Genomic DNA, 22667 nt, shown 5'->3' with positions numbered 1-22667 from the left:
TTAAACCTGGAGTAATATTTTATAAGATAAATAAATGATCTATGATTCATTGCCAATTTAGCACAAAGTTGGAATAGTTTGAATAGTTCTGTAATTGTATTTATTTTTTTTAAATTGCATACTGAGCCACGTATGGCTATCCATACAGTTTTCTTGTCTGATTTATGATTTCTCCTTCTCGTTCTGTTGTCTGTATACATATTACAGTCGGAACACAACAATTTTCAAAATAAATATAGCATTGGTTGCTTCTGATGCCAAATGGAATTTTTGGACCAGTAGGAAATGTATCGGTTGTGTTATGGGTAATTAGATTGGCTGGCAACTAGTAGCATGGATAATACTTGGAGTATTGGTCACTGTGATGCAGAAATGTTAGTAATATGTCAGCAGCTTAGATGGCCACTGTATTTATCAATTTCAGATTTAATTGAAATCTGTGTACTATTCTACATGAATGTTGTTCAATGCTGCTAGAGGTTAGTTTTTGTTTAAGCTGCTTGCAGTACTGAAAATTTGGATAATTGTTTTTTGAATCTCCTCAAATTCAGATACCAGCATTTATTTCAATTTTATTCAGTGTTCAAAGAGACAAATTTGTAATGTCGCCTTACAGTTGATGTAATCGGGAGGGCGAGTAATCCTGTAATAATCCTCTTAAGCACTTTGAATTCTAACCAGGTTGTTTGTGGAGCATATTTGCTATGAAATCTGTTTTTAGTATATGGAGATGCTTTGTAATTTCTGTGCAATGGTTGTTCTAAGATTCTGCCTGAGGCATAAAAAGGTGCAGCAATCTCATCCATCAGCTTTGAGCCTGAAAGATCCTTAGTTTTGTAGACCTTATTGTATTTAAAAACTGGTTAATACAAACATCTTCATTTGAGGTTTTCAAACTTGCTTTTTAATTTTTAAGCCTTTAACTGCTTGGTTCACCTACTCTTGGAGTAGATTTAATGTGTAGTTCTCAGTTTAGCTTTTACTTGTCATCTCACAGTCTTCGGTAGTGCCGCTTGTTACAGAAAATCAGAAATGGCTATTTCTCTCCAGAATCTGTGTTCTGGTAAATGACTGAATATGACTCAAAATCAGGTTTATTATTACTGATATATGCCATGAATTTTGTTTTGCAGCAGCAGTGCAGTACAATGCATAATTAAAAATACTGTTACATGAGGAAATATAAAAAGTAGTGAAAAAGGGCAAAGTAGTGATGTAGTGTTCATGGGTTTATGGACTGTTAAGGAATCTGATGGAGGGGAATAAACTGTTCCTAAGCATTGGGTGTGTGCCTTCAGGCTCCTGTATATCCTCCCTATTGCTAGTGATGAAAAGCAGGCATGCGCTAAGTATTAGAGTCCTTAATCATGGATCCCACCTTTTTTTGAGGCATCAAGTTTTGAAGATGTCCTCAATGCTTTCTGCAGCTCTTTCCAATCCTGTGCAGTGCCTTCTCCATACCTGATGGTGATTTGACCAGTTAGAAAGTTTTCTACTCTACTTCTGTAGAAATTTGCTGGAATACATAACAAATCTCACCAAGCTCCTAATGAAATAGAGCAGCTGGTGTGCCTTCTTCATAATTCCGTCAATATGTTGGGTTCTGGATAGATCTTCAGTGATGTTGACATGAGGAACTTAAAACTGCTTCTCTTTCCACTGCTAACCCCTTGATGAGGACTGGTGGACAAATTGAATAGTTAAGGTTTATTCTGTAATTAAAAGATCAATGTGGCTAACTTGGGGTGGCTGAATCAGATCTCCACTATGGAAGTTATTATTGCATTTTTGTTTTTCCTAGCTTGAAGTAGATCTGGTGAAGACTTAGTGTAATACAAATATACTGTATGTAGAATTAATATGGTTACGGTTAGAATTTTTTTCCTAGCTGCCAGCTAATCTGCATTAATGAGCCCAGTGTTTTTTTTAAGTAAATTTACTGGATGTATTATCTTTTTGGGGGAAAAACCAAAGCAAAATGAAGAGAATACTCAGCAGGTCAGGCAGCATCAGTGGAGAAAGGAATGGTTAGTGTTTCTGTTTCTTTTCATCTGAACTGACCAAAATTTGGAAATCAGAGTTAAAGTTGTGGGGAAGGATTGGAAAGAACAATGGGTGCAGGGAAAGGGTGAAAACCAAGAGAGGGACTGACTGATACAAATGATAATTCAGCAATTGAGAGAAACTGAAGTTTGGGGGTGGGGTGGGGAAGGGGAGGAAAAGGTCTAGAATACAAACTATGAATTAGCAAAGCAATTGTGTGAATGTTCAAAATGATGTCTGTTTCCATATTTAAGCAGACATATACCATTCCAATCTGACTACTTCAAACATCTCTCTTCATGGTTACATGAATTGTCCTGCTGTCTGATCTCCATTATGTGATGTCAGGATATTGAGGACAATAAATGTAATCTTTTCAATTTTCTCCTATATACCGATTGCATATTTCCTACTAGTCTACTGTTCTCACTGCCCCCCCTCCCCCCGGCTGACTCTTTTCCACACATGTACTCTGGCTCACCTGTTTCCCTCCTTTTTCAGTAGTTAACTCCTCTCTTATCCATTAGTGTTAACTTGTAAAATGTCTTGAGTGAGTGCCAGCTAATCTAGTCATGCTTGCCTGCTAGAACTTGTCACAAGGAAACTTAAATTTCCGGAGATTTTACTATAGTATATTCCAGTGACTTTTGGGAAGTTTGATACTGCTTAAAAGGGAAATTTTGTTCTTAAGCAGAAACTAATGTTTTGGTATAAGTTGATACATCACTTTTTTTTGAAGTTGAATTATTTTGATTAGAATTGAGCTGCTTATATGATGTATTTTGTTACTTTGGAAAATTCGTAGTTTTGTTAAAGGAGTTGTATGAAGAAGAATTTTTAAGAAGATGTTGTAAAAAAGGTTAATGACGACTGAACTGCAATGTTTATAATCTGGTCAGTGTGACTGTATAAGGCATTAGATTGTAGTGCTGTAACTATTATGCAACTGAACTTTGATAGTATCAGTGAAGTTTCGAAATACAGTTTCATTTATAACCACCTTATCTTTATTTAAATATTTCAGTCAAAGTAAGATTTGTGTAGGCAATGTTGTAATGAATTAAACCTGTTAACTTTTCTTTCTTTATGAAGAAATGGATTTGTAATATAAATCATTAGTGATGTGAGCTTGTGATTATCTTACAACATTATGCTCATTCTCACTTTTGAAATGGTGGAGTCCTTCCTCACTGAGCTTGAGTATTTCTATATTATCAACAGTGGAAATAATTAGCTTAATTTTATGAGTTCCATCTGTATATGACAAAACATTTCAATCTGTTCTGTTAATTGGGTCACTCAATCTTCGAAACTCAAGAAAAGGTGTTAGCAATTGTGCACATTTCCGTGTAGTATATTTAAAAAAAATGTTGCTTGTATCTTTTCAGTAGATATTTATAGGTGCTTAAACTGGTAAACTACCAAACAGTTGCCCCTGAATCCTACAGATTGGAAATTCCAGCTCCAGAATTTATTGAATATGTCATGGAGCTAATTAAGGCTATTTTTTAAATATAGAATTGAGGGACTAAAGTAACAAGTATTGGTATCCTATAAGAATATGGCGGGGGCGGGGATGGACTCTTAAAAAAGGCATAATTCAAAAAGTTTGGAGTTTGTAAACTGAATTGTTTATTTGTAAGGTTTTACAGTGTTTCTCTTGAGAATGATAAGAATGTGTAGCTAATTACCATGAGAACTATTTAGAAGAATAGGAGGAATACATTAGAGAGGAGCTTGTCAAGCAGAATTTGGAGAAAGAAATAGAAGATGTAGTGAGGAAAATGATAAGTGGAAGGAGGGTTTAGTTATGTACAAACTCAGTCATACACTAGTTTAACTAAGTGACCAATTTTGTGCTAAATTTTCAGTCTTGTTTTATTTGTATTACCAGATAGTTCATTTTACTAAACGAGAGTAGACTACACATGCATGATAATCTTTTAAACTGGAGTAGTAAATAATCTGCTGTCCTATCCTGTTGCAGGGTTTTGCCCAACAATTCTTCCCACCCCACACAGATGCTGCTTGACCCACTGAGTTTAGCAGATTGCAATCTGGAGCAACAAACAGCATCTATCATTTAAAATGCCTTGTGAAATTTAACCGATGACTCTATTTGATGCTTTTGCTAATCAGAAGATTTCTTTTGCAGGGGAAACAGTGGAAGGGATTCGTGAAAATGATTTAGTTTTGCTTCATTCCTGTCGACAATGGACTACAATTACTGCCCATAGCTTGGAAGAAGGTCATTATGTGATTGGGCCAAAAATAGAGATTCCTGTTCACTATGGAGGTAAGACTTGAATATACAGCGTTCTTCCACTAGTTCAGTTTAACAGATTAGAGGCAATTGTTAACTCTTGTTTTCCTCATAAAGACATCAGGGATATTTCTTTTACAAAGATATCTGGAATAGAGATTATTACTTTATTGTGTGGGCTGTCAGGGGACAGCTGAGACGGTGTCTAATGTTTTTAAAGGAATAGAATTAAGTTCAAAGTACATTTATTATCAATGTATGTCTACATGTGCAACCTTGAGATACATCTTGTAAGCACCCACAAAACAAAGAAGCCCAATAGGATCCATGGAAAAAAAACCCACACCACAACTGTGAAACATTCATGCACATAAAAGTAACAAATGGTGCTAACATTAAAAAAAATTATCAATAATATACAATTGAACAACGGAGCCCACGGAAGTGAATATGCAGCTATGGAGCCAGTTTTGTGTTGTAGCCGGTCCAGGAGCCTGATTGCTACAGGTAGCAGCCATGGACTCAGTTCAGTGCCAAGCCAAGGCACATAAGGCCTCACAGAGTAGTGAGCTGAACACTGATTCAGCCTTGACACCTTAATCCAGTGTTTCCCAACCTTTTTTTTAAGCCCAGCTCCTCCCTAAAGAACTCTAATACTTGCCATTGCCCCCTTAAAGCACCTTCATATTTGCCAACGCCCTAATTAGGCACTACTACATGCTAACATGAGAAAAATGATTCTGCTTTAAATTTTTATTTGTCTCTAAACCTAGCATGCACAGTACCTGTGTGCTGTACAGCAGCTTTCATATAAATGTGATCCTTGAGCTTGATGGCTTTTAGCAAGAGTTGGAAAATCTGGTTCAAGTTGTGACAGTAAACGTAAGTTGCCATGCAGAACAATGTCCAAGCAGTTGCTGTTCTTGTGAGTATGTTGTTCACTGCACTGAAGCCTCTTTCGACAAGCTAGGAGGATGGAAATGCAATGAAAAGCGGTTTGGCTCCTCTCCAAAGACCAGGAAACTGCTTGTGACGGTGTAGCTACATTCCACAAAAGCCAGCAATTTTTGAAAAGCGTTTTTCTGCTTCATCTTTCTGAATTTTATTTTCTTCTTGCAATCTTTCTTCCTGTTCTTTCTCCTTGCAAGGAAATGGGTTGATTACCCAGTCTGGAGTTTCCAGATCATTCAAATCCTTGAATTGATTCTGAAAATCCTTCTTTAGTGACTGCAAGTGCAAGCAGTACTCTTGCAAATCACTGCCTGTGAAAGAGAGTGCCATACTTTCCATGCAGTGAAACAATGAGAACATTCTTCTCCCAATGTTTTGCTTGTATATTTCCAATCTTCTCATAAAAGTGGACACTGCACTTTTTACCTGGATTAAATTCAAATCCTCACCCTGCAGTTTCATATTTGGAGTGTTAATTTTGTCATGCATATTAGCTAGGCATGCCACATAGAAGTTCAATCTTGTTTCCCAAGCTCTTGTTGACTTTGATCAAAAATTCATCCAGTGTCAAAAAGATTAAAGTAACGTTTTAAACAGCAGCCTTCGCACTTCAGTGTGAAGAAATAAGCATTCAAACCCTTCCTCGTTATCTTGGCGTAACTGGCAAAATATTCTATTACATGGATGAGCTTTAATTTTGTTGATATCAGATATTTTGAGAGTCATGCTTCAAAATAGTCACTGGCTAAGATTTTAGGCTGCGAGATGTTGACAATGAATTACACAATGGATTGCAAACAGACTTGGAATTTCTTTTTTTTCATAAATGCCACTAAATCAGCATGGCAATCTGTCATATATGTTGCCCAAGAAATCACGTTCCTAATCAGAATACTTTTGTCCTCATTTTACATTTTGAGCTTCTCGTAGATTGATTCTCAGTTGATAGGTTTTTCTCTTTTTACAAAAAAGAATCTCCTGATAAACTTCTCCATCTTTGATAAACTGTACATGTGCCATGAGCAATACCTCATTGTCTTGCACAGTTGACTCAGTCAGTTGTATCTCAAATTCTGCTTTTTGTAGCTCTGTCCATAGTTGATACTCAATATTTTCACTCACTTTGTCAATACGGTGAGCAACAGAGTTATTATTCAGTGGAATTGATTTTAAAATACCTGTGTAATTTTGAGCACTTCTGATACAGCAGGCATTATTAATCTTTCATCAATTGCACACTTTGTTATCATTTTGTAAATGTTATAAGAAGCAATGAGACCACTATCCAGGTAATTTCAAAGGTTTCAAAAGTACGTTTAATGTCAGAGAGTACAATATACATTCTGAAATGCTTTCTCTTTGCAAACATCCACGAAAACAGAGGAGTGCCCCAAAGAATGAATGACAGTCATTCTAATGACAGTTAGAACCCCACCAGCTCCCCCATTCCATGCATAAGTGGCAGTAAGCAACAATCCCCCCCTCCCCCTCCCACCGGCAAAAAAAAGCATCGGCACCTGCCACGGAGCACTCACGTGAGCAAAGTAACAGTAAAGACACAGACTTGGAGTTACCCCCAAAGATTACATTGTTCACCTGGCATTCCACATACCACAGGTTCTCTCTACCGTTAATGGAGGCAGAGGTTTCTCTGTTTTTTCACAGCAAGCGGGGAAACATAACAAACAACTCGCTGGATTTCGATGTTAAAAGTCTGCCACATTGCTTTATTTCCCAGCTCTGTGCCTGAAGATCACGAGTCACTGGGCACACAGCCACAGATATTCCAACTCCCCCATGACACATTGGTCTCTTGTAGCACCGACCATTGATCCGCCTTTCTCCAGTGGCCTGAGATCCTAGACTTCCAAAGCCGAGCTGAATACTTAGGCCGAGCCCTTGGAGTGTCGAACAGTGGGCAGTCCTGAAACCCTAAAAGCAGGTCCCATTCCCGCAAAGAGCAGGGATCAACGTGTAGCTCCAGGTCAGGGTCTTCAAAATACAACCCTGTAAGAGAAAAATAAAAATATTAAAGATGGAATTTTCAGTTTCCTTGGTAAATGACCTGTGTGCAACGCTTTTCATATGCTTTTCATTTTCTGCAGCTGAGTAACACCATAAGTAGCCTTTGTAGAGTGTCTTTTATGGAAGTAAGTAGCCTTTTCAGGGAAAACATGAAGAAATCTGCAGATGCTGGAAATTTAAACAACACACACAAAATGCTGGTGGAACACAGCAGACCAGGCAGCATCTATAAGGAGAAGCACTGTCGACGTTTCGGGCCGAGACCCTTCATCAGGACTAACTGAAAGGAAAGATAGTAAGAGATTTGAAAGTAGGAGCAGGAGGGGGAAATGCGAAATAGGAGAAGACTGGAGGGGGTGGGGTGAAGCTAAGTGCTGGAAAGGTGATTGGTGAAAGTGATACAGAGCTGGAGAAGGGAAAAGGACCATGGGATGGGAGGCCTTGGGAGAAAGAAGGAGGGGGTAAGCAGCAGAGGGAGAAGAAGAACAGGCCAACAACTAAATATGTCAGAGATGGGGTAAGAAGGGGAGGAGGGGCATTAACAGAAGTTAGAGAAGTCAATGTTAATGTCATCAGGTTGGAGGCTACCCAGCCGGTATATAAGGTGTTGTTCCTCCAACCTGAGTTTGTATTCATTTTGACAGTAGAGGAGGCCATGGAGTAGAGGAGCCTTTTCAGGTTGTCTTTTCCTGCAATCTTGTTGGCCTCATTACATTACGGTATTACAAATAAGACAAATAGAGTGTCGCTGATCTGACGAATGGAATTAAGCCATACTCTAGGTATGTAACATTGTATTGACGAGATTTCTATAGTTCCTGTTTCTCAGTAAGATTAGAGTTCAAGGCTTCACCATGTTCAGACTCTTATTTATCTATCATTAAGGGGGCTAAATTAAAATCATTAGCAGTTTTTTTTTGCTGTCAGGTCCAAGCCAGATGCTTCAATCCAGCCTGAAGTCACTCCAGCAATGGCTGCATTCTAACCTGCATTCTTGAAAGTCCAATCCACCGAATCCTTCAGGATACAGCAAGAACAGCAGATCATACAGAACGTTCAAAGGCATAACTCCAAAGGGAAATTACAGGCTGCGGATTGCTATGATTGTAGTTCAGAAAACATATATTTAATAGAACTGTTAGTAGAATAGCAAGTAGTTTGTTTCACTGCCTGCAAAGCATTGCCATGCCCTGCCAGCCCCATCTTAGCAAAGATTTGATTCAGTAATTTTCATTTACATTCCATTCTGCAGTGCTCACTTTTGAGGTTTGTCACAAGAAGAGCTTGCTTGACAGTCAGAGGTAAATGTTAGGGAATTGTTTGATGCCTTTTTTTAAAAAAAAACTGCAATATAGCAATGGACTGTTGTGAATCTCTGTGGCCCTTGACAGTTCAAAATGGAGATCTACCTGGAGGCTACACCTCAGAAGTGTACTGAGGCCCTGTGTAAAAGGTAATCTGCCTGCCTAGACAGGCACCTCCTTCCCAATTTAATGAGTCATACAACATGAAAATAGGCTCTTTAGCCAAGCCTGTTCACACAGGCCATCAAGTAGCTATTTATACAATAACACAACTTGGCCCATAGCCCTTTATGCCATGGTATTTCAGGCGCTCATCTAAATACTGAAATATTGTGAGAGTAGATTCAGTTCTACAGCACTGACACAAACCAAACTTGTCCATGCTGACCAAAGTGCCTAACCACTGGATGAAAAAGAAATTTCCTCAAATTCCCTCTAAGTGTGTTACCTTAGACAAACCTGCCCTTCTGGTTGTAGCCACTTCCTTTCAGGAGAAAGGACTTTCATTATCTACCCTGTGTATGCTCCCTGTAATTTTGTATACCATGCTCGGGTCACATCTGTCTCACTGCTTCAACGTAAGCAATTCCAGCCTAGTCTGTCTCTCCTTGCTTAAGTACTCCATGCCAGGCAAAGTCTTAGCAGGCCTCCTCTGCACTAATTTCTTTGCCCACCTGATATTCTTGCGTAGCTGAAGAGAATACTCTTCACTATCCACAGCACTGTCATTCTTTGCACCATCTGTGAATTCACTAGTCATCCCCCACCCCTATATTCACAACAGATTGTTAGTGTTTATAATGAAAAAAGAAGTTCCAGTACTGATCTCTGCATTATGCTGCTGATTACAGGCTTTCAATTGCAAAAGTAATCATTGACCCCAGGTCGTTTCCCCCCCCTCCATGAACAATTGCCCTGGGTTTCATGGACAATTGGTCATTTTGAAGAATGTGGGACTTTATAAAAAGCCTTACAGATTCTGATTGATGTGAGAATGTTGTTCTTGGACTACAGTTCAGTGTTCAGCAGTTCAGAATTCCCTCCAGGCTTGACAAGAAGCTCAGAGACTTCAGCCTTCACCCTGCCTTATGCTGCTGGATGCTGGAACTCCTGTCAGTTTGCTGGCAGGTGGTAAGAGTGGGCTCTCTCATCTCTGCCCCTCTGACCCTCAGTACAGGAACCCTTCAAGGCTGTATCCTAAGCCACTTCCTTTATTCTCTCTATATCCATGACTGTGTGGCCACACACAGCTCCAGTTTGCTCATTAAATTTGCTGACGATATTACATTGATTGGCCTAATCTCAAATAATAATGAGGCAGCATATAGAGAAGAAATCATCGCCCTGACACAGTGGTGTCAAGAAAATTACCTCTCCCTAAGTCACAAGAACCAGAAGCTGGTTGTGGACTACAGGAAGAATGGAGATAGGCTAATCCCTATTGACATCATTGAGAGAGTGAATAGTTTTACGTTCCTTGGCATACACATCAGCGAGGATCTCACGTGTACCTAAAAATGAGGTGTTAACCATATAAAGTTGAAACACAAGATTGAGTTTGATAAAATGTATAGACAAAATATGCCTGTCAACCATGCCGTGCCACAACTAATAAATCAGATCAAAATTTCACGGCCCTGCTGCATCCTTTCATGAATGGTAGAGGCCAATAAAACAGACAGTAGAAGGAATAGGCACCGCCCCATTTTCAGTAACAAGTTTAACAGCATCTGTGCAAAAGACGAGGCCTAAAGATTTTGTAGCTGTGTTCAGTCAGAGATGTTGGATCTATCCCTGCTATTACCTCTTTCCTGTGAGATACCCACTATGCACAAACCAGTTTTCAGCTAATTGAATTCACTTGGTATTAGATATTATCAGAAAATTTGCCTCTATCCAAATTGTGTAGTTTGGGTGCAAGGATGAAATCCACTTAATAATTTTGAGAGCTGAATATGACATGTTCACAAGAAAAAAATAGTTTTGGGTGGTTAATAGGCAAGAAACATTCATACTTCAATCTCATCTGTAGCCACTAACTCTCGCTGTTAAGTGGCATTCTGTTACTGCTCAGTCACCTGGATGACCTCCATTGTTCAAAAACTCAACTGAAGCAGTTAGAGTTGTAAGAAAAAGTTTGTGAACCCTTTGAAATTTCCACATTAATTACTCACAAAATGTGGTCTAATCTTCATCTAAGTCACATTGATGGGCAAACACCATCTGCCTAAGCTAATAACACACAAACAATTGTACTTCTCATCAATAGTGAGTACAGTATTTTAACAATCAGAGTCTAGGTTCAAACAAGTGTGTGAACCTCTGGGGTAATGCCTTCTGCAAAAGCTATTTAGAGTCAAAAGTTCCAGTCAATGGGATGAGATTGGAGGTGTGGATTGTAGAGGTGCCCTACCCTATTTTTTAAAAAAAGACATCAGTTACTGACAGAGCCTGCTCTTCTCAAGAAAGACTTGTTTATGTGCACCGTGCCGCAATCTAAACAACTTTCAGAAGACATTAGAAGATTGTAGAGATGTATGAAGCTGGAAAAGGCTACATCAACTTTTTTAAAGACTGTGTTCATCAAGTCCACAGTAAGAGAAGTTCTCTACAAATGAAGGAAATTCAGTACTGTTGCTATTCCCTAGGAGTAGGTGTCCTGCAAAAATCACACCAAGAGCACACATGCAATGCCGAAGGAGGTGAAAAAGTACTCAAGGATAACAGCAGAAGACCTTCAGAAATCTCTAGAACTTGCTAAAGTCTCTGTTCATGTGTCTACTATAAGAAAAATACTGAATAAGAATGGGAGGGATGCCACAAAGGAAACCACAGCTCTCCAAAAGAAACATTGCTGCACGTTTCCAGTTTGCAAAATACCACCTGATTATTCCACAGTGCTTCTTGGACAAAGTTCTGTGGATAGATGAGACAGTTGAATTTTTTGGCAGAAATTCACACTGCTAGGTTTGGAGGAAAAAGGGCACTGCACGCCATCATGAAGTATGCTGGAAGGAATATCATGGTTTAGGGCTGCTTTGCTACCTCAGGGCCTGGACACTTGCAGTTGTTGAGGGAACAATGAATTTAAAATTGTATCAAGACATTTTACAGGAGAATGTCAGGGTAATGATCCATCACCTAAAGCTTAGAATTTGGATGATGCAACAAGACAATGATTCAAAACGCGAGTAAATGAACAACAAGCTGGTTTTTTTTAAAAAAAAGAAGGAAATTGTTGTTCTTGAATGGCCAAGTCAGGGTTAGCTAACCATTTACATTCTATGCGTCAATTTTTTCATGCAGGAGTTCAGATACACCATACAACTCTTGTACCCCCATTCAATTCTTGTAAAAAAAAATGTTAATATAGACATATTCAGCACTTTTACATGATATATTGATTTAATATAAAAACAAGATAACCATTACTTACCTTAATGAGATTTCATTATATTATATTGTCTTCTTTTGATTTCTTCCTTTTTCTTAATCACATATTCTTTCCGTAACTCAGACCCAAGCACTAGCTTCAGTTTTCCTTCTATTTCAGTCTGATGTTGTGTTTTATAGTGTCTATTAAAACATGTCTTCTATTATGTGAGACCGTGTTTTCACAAACAATGCGCAATGGTTTTCCTGACAGACCCGCTATAAATAAGAGCTGATTTTCCCACTGTTCATTGAATTCACGCTTACTATCACTTTCTGCTTTTCTTTTGCACTGTGATGGGTAACAATGTAAAGACAAGGCTTAATTTTTGAAAAAGTACAAAACTGCAAACGTTCACAAAGGACGAACAAAGCACAACTCCGTAGCGCACGAGTGTCAATTGTAAACTGACTGGCAAAGACCTGCAACGCACCACTGGTGCAGACGCCTGGTGCCTCAGGATCAAACAAGTATCTAACGTGTATTGAACAGTTATGGAACAACTGCAGAACAAAAGTCTTTCTTTCCTGGTTTGTCTCATTGAACATTTTTTTAAAATTGAAAACAGATTAATGTGAAGGAAGATAGTATTCGCCAAAAGATGTGCATGAAATAATAAAATTGCTAAAAATAATTGCTAAGTTTTAGATTTATTCTCAGTAAAACCCATTTCTAGTTCTAAGCTACTTGAATTCCTGTTAGATTTTTTTCTACAAATTGGTTTTTGGTTAATACTTTTTGCATTGAGTAGGCCTACTTTTTTATTATTATCACTGGGGTGCAATGTGCCACTTCTAAGCATCCAATGTGCCATAGGTTGGCCATCCCTGGTCTAGACCTTAACCCAATTGAGATGCTGTGATATTATCTGAAGAGGGCTGTTCATACAAGGTATCCCAGAAATATTGATGAGCAGAAACATTTGGTGGAGGTTATTGCTGCTAAAGGAGGTTCTACCAATTATTAAATACAAGGGTTCACATACTCTTACCAGCTTGGACTGTGAATGATTGAACAATGTGTTCAATAAAGACATGAAAAGTACAATTGTTTGTATGTAAAGTTTAGGAAGACTGTGTTTGTCTATTATTGTGACCTGGATGAAGATCAGACCACATTTTATGAGTAATTAGTGCAGAAATCCAGGTAATTGCAAAGGGTTCACAAACTTTTTCTTGCAACTGTATGTAAATACTGGTGTTGCATTGCTAGTTATGCTACATGACTTTGTGGGCCTAAGGGCCTGTATTGTGCTGTAGGTTTTTATATACTGTACATAGTTCTGCTTACTTGGACTTTCTAGAAATAGGACTGAAGGAGCTGTCATCTACATCTTGGAGATTTCTTACATGTGGAGATGCATTACTGACAGCATTAATTTTCAAAGGATAAATGAGAACTTTGAGGATATATATATGGTGTTACAGTTTTATTTATTATAGACTATGTTCAACAGCTTTGTATTACCCTAGTTTGGGAGACCAAATCTTTATTTTTTTTTCTCCTCTTAGACTGTATCCCAGCAAGTTAACACAAAACACTAAGCAGGGAATTTGAACAAAAGTCCTTAGTGAATATTATTAGGTCAAATCTATCATGGATATTTTAAGATGAGTTGTTCAAGGTGTCTCTGAACTCTGCTAATTTTCAGAAAAAGAGATTTTAATTCTTCCACCCCATCTTGATGAGTTTATGGCAGCACCATGCCATCAAAGAGCAATTTACTGTGAGAAAGAGAGCTTCTTGGGTTTTAAAAGTTTATTTCAATGTCATGAATAATACAACAACTAAGCATAAGATTAGTTCCACAAGCCTATTATATTCATGATAGTTAGTGTTAAAGCAACCATAACAGTGTAAAGAATGGACAATGTGTTGAGCAACAGACATCTGGAGGGGACTACACATTGGTGGTTGATGATCTGCTAAGTTATCTAAGAATGCTAAGAAAGTGTAACTTGGAGTGGCTCTCCAGGATTGATCAGTCATGGGATTTTAAATCTGAGAGTGTTCTAAGAAGCCATATGTAGCAATTAACTATTGTATATAGGCGTCAGATTGGAATGGGAGAAGACACAATATTGCACAGTGAAATCCTCTTGGCTTCACTAAGCAGCAACAATAAATCTAGAAACTAGCTCAGTAAACTAAGACTATAGATCTCAGATCTAGTAAATTGGAAGTAACTAGACTAACTGCTTATAGTAGTGCATTAAGAAATGATCGATCCCTTCTCCGATACCTCCAACAACATCTAGCACTTCATGAGGAAATCTGCAGATGCAGGAAATTCAAGCAACACATACAAAATGCTGGGGGAACGCAGCAGGCCAGGAGGCATCTATAGTGAGAAGCGCTGTCAACGTTTCGGGCCGAGACCCTTCGTCAGGACTAACTGAAAGGAAAGATAGTAAGAGATTTGAAAGTGGGGGGGGAGGGGAAAATGCAAAATAGGAGAAGACTGGAGGGGATGGGGTGAAGCTGAGAGCCAGAAAGGTGATTGGCAAAAGAGATACAAAGCAAGAGAAAGGAAAGGATCATAGGATGGGAGGTCTAGGGTGAAAGAAATGGGGAGGGGAGCACCAGAGGGAGATGGAGAACAGGCAGAGTGATGGGCAGAGAGAAAAAAAAGGGGGAGGGGAAAAAACTAAATATATCAGGGATGGGGTAAGAAGGGGAGGAGGGGCATTAATGGAAGTTAGAGAAGTCAGTGTTCATGCCATCAGGTTGGAGGCTACCCAGACGGAATATCAGGTGTTGTTCCTCCAACCTGAGTGTGGCTTCATCTTGATAGTAGAGGAGGCCATGGATAGACATATCAAAATGGGAATGGGATGTGGAATTAAAATGTGTGGCCACTGGGAGATCCTGCTTTCTCTGGCAGACAGCGCATAGGTGTTCAGCAAAATGGTCTCCCAGTCTGCATCGGGTCTCACCAATATATAAAAGGCCCCACTGGGAGCACCGGACACAGTATACCACACCAGCCAACTCACAGGTGAAGTGTCGCCTCACCTGGAAGGACTGTCTGGGAACCCTATCCCGAGTGAGGTGGTGGAGGGTTCCCCTTGTCCTCACCTACCACCCCACCAGCCTCCAGATCCAAAGTATAATTCTCCATAACTTCCACCACCTCCAACAGGATTCCACTACCAAGCACATCTTTCCCTCCCCCCTCTTTCTGCTTTTTGCAGGGATCGCTCCCTACGCGACTCCCTTGTCCATTTGTCCCCCCCATCCCTTCCCACCCATCTTCCTCCTGGCACTTACCCTTGCAAGCGGAACAAGTGCTACACCTGCCCTTACACTTCCTCCCTCACCACCATTCAGGGCCCCAGACAGTCCTTCCAGGTGAGACGACACTTCACCTGTGAGTTGGCTGGTGTGGTATACTACGTCCGGTGCTCCCAGTGTGGCCTTTTTCTATATTGGTGAGACCTGACGCAGACTGGGAGACCATTTCGCTGAACACCTACGCTCTGTCCGCCAGAGAAAGCAGGATCTCCCAGTGGCCACACATTTTAATTCCACGTCCCATTCCCATTCTGATATGTCTATCCATGGCCAACTGTACTGTCGAGATGAAGCCACACTCAAGTTGGAGGAACAACACCTTATATAGCGGCTAGGTAGCCTCCAACCTGATGGCATGAACATTGACTTCTCTAACTTCCGTTAATGCCCCTCCTTCCCTTCCTACCCCATCCCTGATATATTTAGTTTTTTTCCCCTCCCCCTTTTTTTTCTCTCTGCCCATCACTCTGCCTGTTCTCCATCTCCATCTCCCTCTCGTGCTCCCCTCCACCTTTCTTTCTCCCTAGGCATCCCATCCCATGATCCTTTCCCTTCTCCAGCTCTGTATCCCTTTTGCCAATCACCTTTCCAGCTCTCAGCTTCACCTCACCCCCTCCAGTCTTCTATCATTTTGCATTTTCCCCTCCCCCTCCTACTTTCAAATCTGTTACTATCTTTCCTTTCAGTTAGTCCTGACGATGGGTCTTGGCCCGAAACGTCGACAGTGCTTCTCCCTATGGATGCTGCCTGGCTTGCTGCATTCCACCAGCATTTTGTGTGTATCTTTAGCACTTCATTGTCAGGTAGAAGAGCTGTCCATTGCAATGGTAATAAAAATAATTAAAGACCCAGATTAATACATTAATAAAATGTTGGAGAACTCAGCAAGTCAGGCAACATCTATTGAGCGGAGTAAACAAATATTATGCCAAAGTTGCACTAATATTATGAATACAGTACTCAATTTTCAGCCAATACCCTTCAGCAGGACTCTTGAGAAATGTCTACTCTTTATTCCTCTCCGTAGATGCTAACAGACTTGCTGAGCTTCTCGAGCATTTTGTGTGTGTTGCTCAAGATTCCAGCATCAACATTATCTCTTGTGTTTGTAAGACCCTGACATACCCAAGTAATGAAATTGTTTTGGAAGCAAGGTCTTTGTGTGAACTGTCATGTGCAATTGGTTCGATAGTACTCTGTGCCTGATTGCTGAATGCACATAATTAAAATGACGCGTGCTGAATAAGTGGTAAATGGAAGAGGATGGTATGGCAACCAATAATCCAGCTGGAATGGAGAAGAAAAGGCTGAAATGAGGGAGACTTGTTCTGGACTAACAAGGTGGTACCGAGTAATTGGACAGAATCTAAAGGGGAAGGAAGATATGAGAGTCCTGGAAACAGTATTACCTACTGAATTCTGTATCAGCACAAAAGCTTGAACTATTTGAAAGCAGATTTAAGGATCCAGAGTACATAAGTCTGAGATGAATCACCTCATTTCTTGATTGGTAGAGTACCGGGCAAGTTAAGAATTATTTGTATTTTGTCGTTGCAGTTAAATGTTTGAATAAAGCTCAGTATGTCTTTCACCAGTTTATTTTGTGTTCTTAATATTAGTGCAAATTTGGCATAACATATTTGCCTGTTCCTGGACCTTTTGATTTCTATTAGTATCCATGCTCATATATGTCATTTGATGTTGACTTAATTAAGCTGCTTTCCAAAGCCTTCAGGTCAGTGGGAAAAGACGTTTCTTGTATGGCCAAACTTCAGACTTAAGATTCTATATCCCTTGTATTTTATTTCCCCATGAGGATAATAGCTTGTCTACCCGTTAAGATCTCTTAATCATTTGATTAAAATGTCTTTCAGTTTCATAATGAGAGAATACAAGCCAAATTCATGTAACCAGTACTAATCGTTTAGTGCTTTTAGCCCTCTGGAGAATCTTTGTAGCTTTTCCAAAAGTAGTACTTCTTTGCAAACATTTAGAGATCAATACTAAAGACGTTATCCTACATGTGGAATTAGCTAAAATTCTGTACAATTGAAGCACCAAGTGTGAGCTCAAGCCTTTGAAAGGTCAATGTTCCATGATTCTTTGTATCTTTGCACTAGTTTTTAATAACTTGTATACGTTGATTCATCAGTCTTTGTTTCTTCGATATCTAGTTCAAGAGAATGTTTCATTTTGTCATTCTTAATGACAGTGAGTAGCTTTATACTTCCCAACCTGACACCCCATGAGTCATAGCCCTGCCTACCTATTTATTCCATCTGTAGATTTCTTACATAATATTCCCATCTACATAGCCTGTTTCCATATTTTGTGTCATTTACAAATGAGGATGTATAGTTCCTTTTATCCAAGTTGGCATATGCAGTGGAATGCATAGATACTATGAAGCTCTGAATCCATTTAAACCTATGCTAACTTTGAGTGGCTTTTCCTTGTTCTTAGTAGTTAATTCCTCACAATTAATAATAACCCGTTAGGTTTTGAATGGCGTGATACCAGGGGTGATTGATAAGTTTGTGGTCTAAGGTAGAAGGAGTCAATTTTAGAAAACCTAGCACATATATTTTTCAGCATAGTCCTCTCCTACATTTACACACTTAGTCCAGTGGTTGTGGAGCATACAGATCTTGGACCTCCAGAAATTGTTCACAGCTGGGGTGATTGATGAGTTCGTGGCCTGAGGTAGAAGCAGATGAGTTATTAACTTCAAACTTTCTGCCTAATCACTCAAAGAGTTGATCTGCATGTGGATGTAACGAGAGCTGTGTAACTCATCTCGTTCTACCCTAGGCCATGAACTTATTAATCACCCATGCTTGTGGATACTTTCTGGAGGTCCAAGATCCGTATGCTCCATTACCGCTGGACTAAGTGTGTAAATGTAGGAGGGGATTATTGTTTAAAAAAAAAATAACTGCTAGGTTTTCTAAAATTGACTCCTTTTACCTTAGGCCACAAACATACACACCTTTTGTATTTACTCTCCCTCATTGCAAAGTGAAATTTACTCTGTGTACTTGTGAAATGCGACTCATTCCTATACTTTGTATTTTCTTATGGGTTATATATTTTTAAAATTTGATATCCTACTTTTATTTTTGCATCATGTCAGCATAATTAGTAGATATTAATACTTTCGCTCTGGACACCTTAACAGTACTGATGAGCAAAATATTTCTTTTGTCAGTGTATTTACTGCTCATGTTGTCCTGCATCTTATAGTGTACAAATATAAAATAAAATGCAAATTAGGCATAGATCTACTTTGCTTTATTCATTCATGAGATGTAGACATAAGTAGAAATTCTTCCATTTCCTGTCCCTTTCTAATTATCCCTGAGGAAGCAGTTAAGAATCAATCACATACTGTAGTACTTCATGATTCTATGGTTGAGTCTGGAAATTAAAATAAACTTGAAAATGCTGAAAATCTAAAATAAAAATGCTAGAAAAACTCAGCTGATCGGGTCCCATCTGTATGAAGAGAAGCAGTGTTAACATGTCAGGTCAAATACTTTTCATTCTAGCCTCTTGAGTACTTCCAACATTTCCTGTTTATATTGTTCAGTCTATTTATATTTCCTGTTTATATTGTTCAGACTAGGTGAAGGTGACCACTTCTCTTGCATTCTTAAAATTCCAGGTATATTTATTTTGAATTAATTTTGTCAGCTACTGTGGTGAATTCAGACATATTAGCATCATTGGTCCTGGAATTCTGATTGCTAGCAACTAACTGAAGCATGCTTTCATGGTATCTGTTCTTGCACTGTTACATAACTTCTAAATATGATTTATTTGACAAGCTGTAACCATTATAATTGTGTCACTTGCTGTTTCTCAACTCTCTCCACAGAGGTTGCATTATCTTATTTCTTGTTATAGTCTCACCACTGAAACCCAATCTTTCCACCATGTAGAGAGTGTTCCTTTTCAATAATGCACCTTATAAATACCTCACATTTCCTGTTGTTTGTGAAGATCCTACTTAGTTCCTCCATATTTGCTAGGTGACTATACAGTTTTCATGCGGTCGCCTTTATGTTGGAAGAACGAACAAACTTCCATCCGCAATCATGCCGCTGAGCTTCCAGTTCCCATCACTGTCGGTTTCTAATCCATTCCAATTCTGTTTAATGTAACCTTTTCTAGGTATATGCATCACAAGCTTGTGGATTCAACATTTGGGTTTATGGTTTTCATCATGAACGGTTCCATCATTTTCTGTTTTTACTTACAATTTTCAGCCTCTGCAGTATTTTTTTGATAATTTCAGAATTTTGATTAAATTTGGTCTTTTCTCATTTAGACCTCTTCCAGATCAGTACTCATTTTATTGCCAACCTCTTTTTGCACAGCGATACCATTTATTTTTCATTTAAATTTACCTCGTTTCTTCTGTCCCATAGATTTCTGTTCACTCCTCTCCACTAGATGGGAGTTAATGATAGATATCTGGAAACTCAGGGTTATGTTTGTGGATGAAAGGTATTGTCTTGAAATGTTCACGTTGTTTCTTTTTGCAAAAGTGTTGTTTGTCCCTTTTGAACATTATTGCCAGCAATTTCTGTTATTATTTTGAACCAATTAAGTCAGTGCCATCACTGTAGGCTTAATAGAGGTTATTGTATAAACAAAATGTACCAGGACCACTTGAGTAAAGCCACAGAACAGGGAAGATCACAACAGCTTTGCCTGATCAAGGATGTGTTGTTTGGACTGTCTTTTGTATTTAATTCATCAGGATAATGATGAACAAGGATCGTTTGACCAATTTCTTGAAATAAGTTAATGTACTAAAAGTTGCGTGCATCAACCAACTGAGAACTCCTTGAGGTAGATGTAGTCATGATTGGTCTTGATTGATTGCCTTGAGTAGTGTAAGAAAATATTATGCCAGGGTAATTTGCTATTTACTGTTTGACCAGTTTAAGTGAGGGCATCCTCGCATCAGTTGCATTATATTTGTAATGGTTTTGGTAATTGTTATTAAGCAGCAATAAAATTACTTAACAGAAGGTTTTGCAGATGCTGGAAATCTAGAGAAACCCACAAAATGCTGGTGGAATACAGTAGCATGGACAGCATCAGTGGAAGTGAATCAACAGTCGACACTTAGCCAGAATAAGGTGGGGGAGAACGGAAGGGGAAGGGGGGTAAACTAGAAGGTGATAGGTGATGCTAACTTGTTTGGTTAAGTTAAAATGATGGGTCTTTTCCACTGGAATATATACTGTAAGTAATGAGTAAATATATTCAGGCGAGTGGGGAATTGCTTCCAGATGGGCAAATGAGCCTTCTGCGATGTTTGAGGTCTTCATCTTCGAATACATTTTACCTGAAATGGCCTCAAGAGCTGCTTGCATTTTATCATCATTGTCTGAATTTCATTATTGTTTGCCTTTCTAAGAAGTGGCTTTCTAAGGAAGAAAGATTATGCTAAGAAAAGTTTTTCTATCTACACAGGAACTGCAATAGCTGATTATTTACATTTTTCAGATCTCTAGCATCCACATCTTTTACTCTGTTGTACTGCTGTAATCAATTACCTATTGATAACAGTTGGGTAAGGCAGGGCATCGGGTGCAAGTTTATTCAAAGCACTTGTCGGCACCTTTGTTGAACTTCCTATCTTCATCTGTATTGTCCTATTAATAGCCACAGAGAAATCTCTGAATAAAAGGAAAAATCCGTAGTTCAAATCCAGAGTTCCATGGATTACTGGTAAAGGTCATGTTGAACTTGCAAAATTATTAATAATACTAGGCTGTCATATAGAAGAGAATCTCAATATGCTTGCAACTTTTAGAAATAAAATTCTTTACCAGTATTTAGAAATGCTTCTCAAAGCCTGTTCAAATGTTTTTTTTAAAGTAGAGGGTGATTATGATGAGGTTAGAGTAATAAGATGGTTTAGTGAATTTATTGACATAAAACAAAGGAAAGTATGAAGCATGAGAATAGTTTTGTTTTTGAGGAAGAGAATGGAAACAGTTGATTAAAACAGAAATACCTGATTTTGTTGGGGGCTTGGAGGTGGTGGGCGGAATAAACATGCAAGTTAATTTCAGTGACAAGGGAATCAGATGGTCAGGAATTAAGTGAGAATCTAAGTGAGAAAACAGGATGTGATTGTCATAAACATGAGAAGATCTGCGAATGCTGGAAATCAGAGGCAACACACACAAAATGCTGGAGGAACTCAGCAGGTCAGGTAGTGTCCACGGAATAAACATCAACTGTTTACTCCTTTCCGTAGATGCTGCCCAGCCTGCTGAGCTCCCCAGCATTTATAGACAATAGACAGTAGGTGCAGGAGTAAGCCATTCGGATGTGATTGTTATGAATGAGGTGGTAGAGAAACAAATTGTTTCAGAATTGGGGTGGAGAAAAAAGGTGTATTTACCCAATGGAAAATCAGGTAGTACAAGGACTTTTTTTTATTATGAAATGTGTGATGTGCGTGCATTTGTATGACAGAGCCAGTCAAAGCCAGTCAAGGAGTGGGGGGGGGGGGTGCAGGGGGAGAGTGGAAAATGGTTAAAAAGGTAGTTGATATTGGCGGGGGTGTGGGGGGGCGGAGGATTCGTTTTTTTTGGCTCTTCCAGTATGATCCTTCTGATTGATTTCAACTAGAAACGAAAGTTTAAAAATTTTCCTTACAAGAACAAATCAGAAATGTGTACTTCATTTGTTTTAAATTTTGGTAGGTTGTCATTGCCTGTGCGGGAGAGTTTCTAAAGTGGAAAACTGGTTCTTCTCCCTTGACCTCTGAATACCAACCGGGTCCTGTGGTCCGAGTAGTCATAAACTGGGGTCTTCCTTGCTTGCAGTAGATGACCAGGATTTCTTCTGTGCCTTGTCATGCCCGTCAGTCTCAACAAAGCATTGCATTGAAGCATTGGATCTCGTCAACCAGAGCTAACTTCACATGCTAGATCAGGCATATCCCTATCTCACAGGGATGAGGCCTGCCAGCTACACTTACCTGGTCTAGTCTGCCTGTCAGTGTGCTGTATTGGGGTGTGGCCCCTGTCATATGTAAACAGCTGCTTAGAGCCACAGTTGAGAGCTGACTGACTGGTGAGTGAGCTGCCTGAGAATGGTCTTGACAAGCCCCTTCACCAGAGGTACTACCCCTCCTTCAATACCGCATGCACCCCAGTTTTAAAGGTTAATGATGAATAAAATGTGAATTTGATAACGAAGCAAAGTACATAAATTAGTTTCAATGGTTAGGTATTTCTTAACACAGTAAAGTGGGACTGAATTAGCTGATTTTTGTGAATGTGAATACTGTTACAAATCAGGTAGTCTATTTAGCCTGCTTTGC

At 39.1% G+C, this 22667-nt stretch overlaps 1 protein-coding gene across 3 annotated transcripts in view; it reads left to right on the top strand.

Annotated features, from left to right (window-relative positions):
- The window catches only part of garem (GRB2 associated, regulator of MAPK1), an 84420-nt gene that overhangs the window by 9303 nt on the left and 52450 nt on the right, over positions 1–22667 (top strand). For all 3 annotated transcript variants that reach the window (XM_059980117.1, XM_059980133.1, XM_059980125.1), the window contains exon 2: positions 4199–4339. In XM_059980117.1, the coding sequence (XP_059836100.1) occupies positions 4199–4339 (141 nt within the window). The remainder of the gene's footprint in view (positions 1–4198; positions 4340–22667) is intronic.

The sequence above is a fragment of the Hypanus sabinus genome, chromosome 1 (assembly GCF_030144855.1).
Source record: "Hypanus sabinus isolate sHypSab1 chromosome 1, sHypSab1.hap1, whole genome shotgun sequence".
NCBI classification, from domain to species: Eukaryota; Metazoa; Chordata; class Chondrichthyes; order Myliobatiformes; family Dasyatidae; genus Hypanus; species Hypanus sabinus.
Note: the sequence above shows the minus strand (reverse complement) of the source record. Positions and strands in the feature narration are given on the sequence as shown.